The sequence below is a fragment of the Penaeus japonicus genome, unplaced genomic scaffold (genome assembly GCF_977035675.1).
Source record: "Penaeus japonicus unplaced genomic scaffold, GWHDUDI00000001_assembly GWHDUDI00000032, whole genome shotgun sequence".
Taxonomy (NCBI): domain Eukaryota; kingdom Metazoa; phylum Arthropoda; class Malacostraca; order Decapoda; family Penaeidae; genus Penaeus; species Penaeus japonicus.
In genome coordinates, this window is record NW_028234434.1 from 10,792,908 (window position 1) to 10,795,407 (window position 2,500).

Sequence of the window (2,500 nt, forward strand, 5' to 3'; positions counted from 1 at the left end):
CAATTCAGTAACCAACAGGCAAGCTTCCCACGAACGCAACCATCTCTGGTGTTCAGTAATCTCCAGTCAAGTTCGTCACAAGCACAAAATTCTCGCCAACAACAATTTAATAACCAACAGCCAAGTCCCCCACAAACACAGCCATCTCAGCTATTCAACAACCAACCAGCTGGTTCTCCACAGCCAGCACCTCAAAATTTCAACAACCAACTGGCAGGTTCTCCATTGAGACAACCAAGTCCTCAAATTAACTCTCAACAGCCAAGTTCATCACAAGTACAGCCATCCCGGCAACAATTCAACAACCAACCAGCTGGTTCTCCACAGCCAGCACCTCAAAATTTCAACAACCAACTGGCAGGTTCTCCGTTGAGACAACCAAGTCCTCAAATCAACTCTCAACAACCAAGTTCATCACAAGTACAGCCATCCCGGCAACAATTCAACAACCAACAAACTGGTACTCCACAGAAACAGCCAGTTCCTCAACATCAGCCACAACCTACAGGTCAACATCAAATGAACAATGCAACGTTACAACATCAAGCGTCACTATCACAGCAGTTCGCGGCCGACGCCAGGCCTGCCAGACGCCATCCCTTGTGTGGGGTGATGCCCAACCCAGGCGAATGTCGAGCTGCCTTTCCTAGGTAGGTTTTAGGTGTTCGCTATTTGTTATTTTACTTTATAACTGTATGCATATCTAAGCTGGCATGATCATTGGTTGTAAGCATACGTTTTGATCCCTATTTAGTTATCTTTTTATACGTTTAAATGATACTTAACATAATGGTCATAATTGTTTCCTTGCGGAGTGTAATTTGGATTTGATTTCTTTATTTATTATTTCTTTGCCACAAGCTACAGAAATAGATGTTTCTTGGTATAATATTCCTAACAGCTTCAATGGCAAGAACGAAACAAGGATGCAGCATTAACGCCATTACTTGTTTAACAGATATTACTTCAACACGAGAACAAACCAGTGCGACTGCTTCCTCTACGGAGGCTGCGGGGACGAAGGCCTCGATTCGAGCTACATGACGCTGCATGAATGCACTGCAACATGCTTCCCAGCCAACACGCTTGAAGGACCCAACTGCAAGGAGGTGTTCCAAGACGATGGGATCTTTTTCGAACCAGCTGCATCCTTGCCGTCTCTGCCCGTCCCGTCGATCACGTCTGGGACGGTGGGTGGCAAGCCGTTTGCTGATACGTCCCACATTTCCGATAGCGATCTCCCTTTTATCTTTTGATTATCTTCCGATTGTTGCATATTTTGAAACATTAAAAATGTCCGAGTATGGCTCTAGGGTTTGTGAAAATGGCGGGCGTTCATTTTGTAACATGAAGAATGTCTGAGAATGGTTCTAGAGTTGTGAAAAAGAGCGTTCTCTGCATTCAATCATAATAATAATAAACTCGACGAGTCTGTTTGTATACATGATATTGTGTTTCGTTTTTTATTGTTGACGGTTAGATCTTACTTTGTGTAAATAAGAATAGTTGTCTGAAGTACTAGGAAACTAACACTATGATAAATAGTTTATAATAATCTAAAGCGTACCCAAAATTCCTTGGAATTTAAAGTTAATTGTGTTAAACAATAAGTTAAACATGTGATCTTCATGGGATTCTCTGCATTATGCGTTTTGGTAAAACGGATTCCAAGTGATGCACTTTCAACTTGTGCTGTCATGATATTCAGCAGGCATTTCCCATGTCATATATGGAGCCTTTCTTAGGTTTTTACAGTAAACGATAAATATTGGATTTATCTGTTGATAGGTTTAATTGCAGATAATTCAGTGTTTCAGTATGAGCTAGAATGTAACTGATTTACGCTGAATTACACAATAGGCCATATTTGCTTTTAAAAAAATCAGTCTCGCTTTCTCATTGTCCGCAGAATTGTGTCATAAAGCATCTTTCACTCAAGTTTTCATTTTATGTAAATAATACATATTCATTAAGTGTTACCTCAGTTTTATACTGAGATCTTCTGTTATATGCATTCATGTATATATATGTGTATATCCACATGCATATACAAGTGATCTGTGTAAATTTATTTATGTAAATATTGAATACTTCATTGTTCATTAATTAAATAAAAGTACAAAAGTAATTTTCCTCTCATTACCATAAAGCATACGTTTGAATTCACATAAATCATAATACCAAAACTTAAACAAAGGAACATTCAGCAGGCACGAAGGAATCAGACAGCGCCTCCTGTACAAGCCAGCAGTGCAAGCGGTACTGTAAGGCCACAAGCAGAAGCAAGACCCAGTGGTGTGGCATCGAACCAAAACAGCACTGGAAGGATACCAACAACCCGTCACCCGCTCTGTGGGAAAATACCCTCACCAGGAGAGTGTAGAGGGGCCTTCCCAAGGTAGGGTGTATTCCTGACGTAGGGAGACTCTCGGAGAATATGCCAGATAAAAGCACGTAGTAATTAATGTGCCTCAATGACAGCGATGCAATAGCTTGATTT

General features: G+C 40.7%; 1 protein-coding gene across 2 annotated transcripts in view; it reads left to right on the plus strand.

Moving 5' to 3' along the window:
* LOC122253543 (uncharacterized) overlaps positions 1–2,500 on the plus strand; it is a 6,417-nt gene that overhangs the window by 3,203 nt on the left and 714 nt on the right. Inside the window, exons 2-4 of one of the 2 annotated variants that reach the window (XM_043016756.2) lie at positions 1–650; positions 959–1,190; positions 2,208–2,398. The exon at positions 1–650 is cut by the window's left edge and continues 262 nt beyond it. In XM_043016756.2, the coding sequence (XP_042872690.2) occupies positions 1–650; positions 959–1,190; positions 2,208–2,398 (1,073 nt within the window). The remainder of the gene's footprint in view (positions 651–958; positions 1,191–2,207; positions 2,399–2,500) is intronic. The other variant, XM_043016757.2, reaches the window with a different exon arrangement.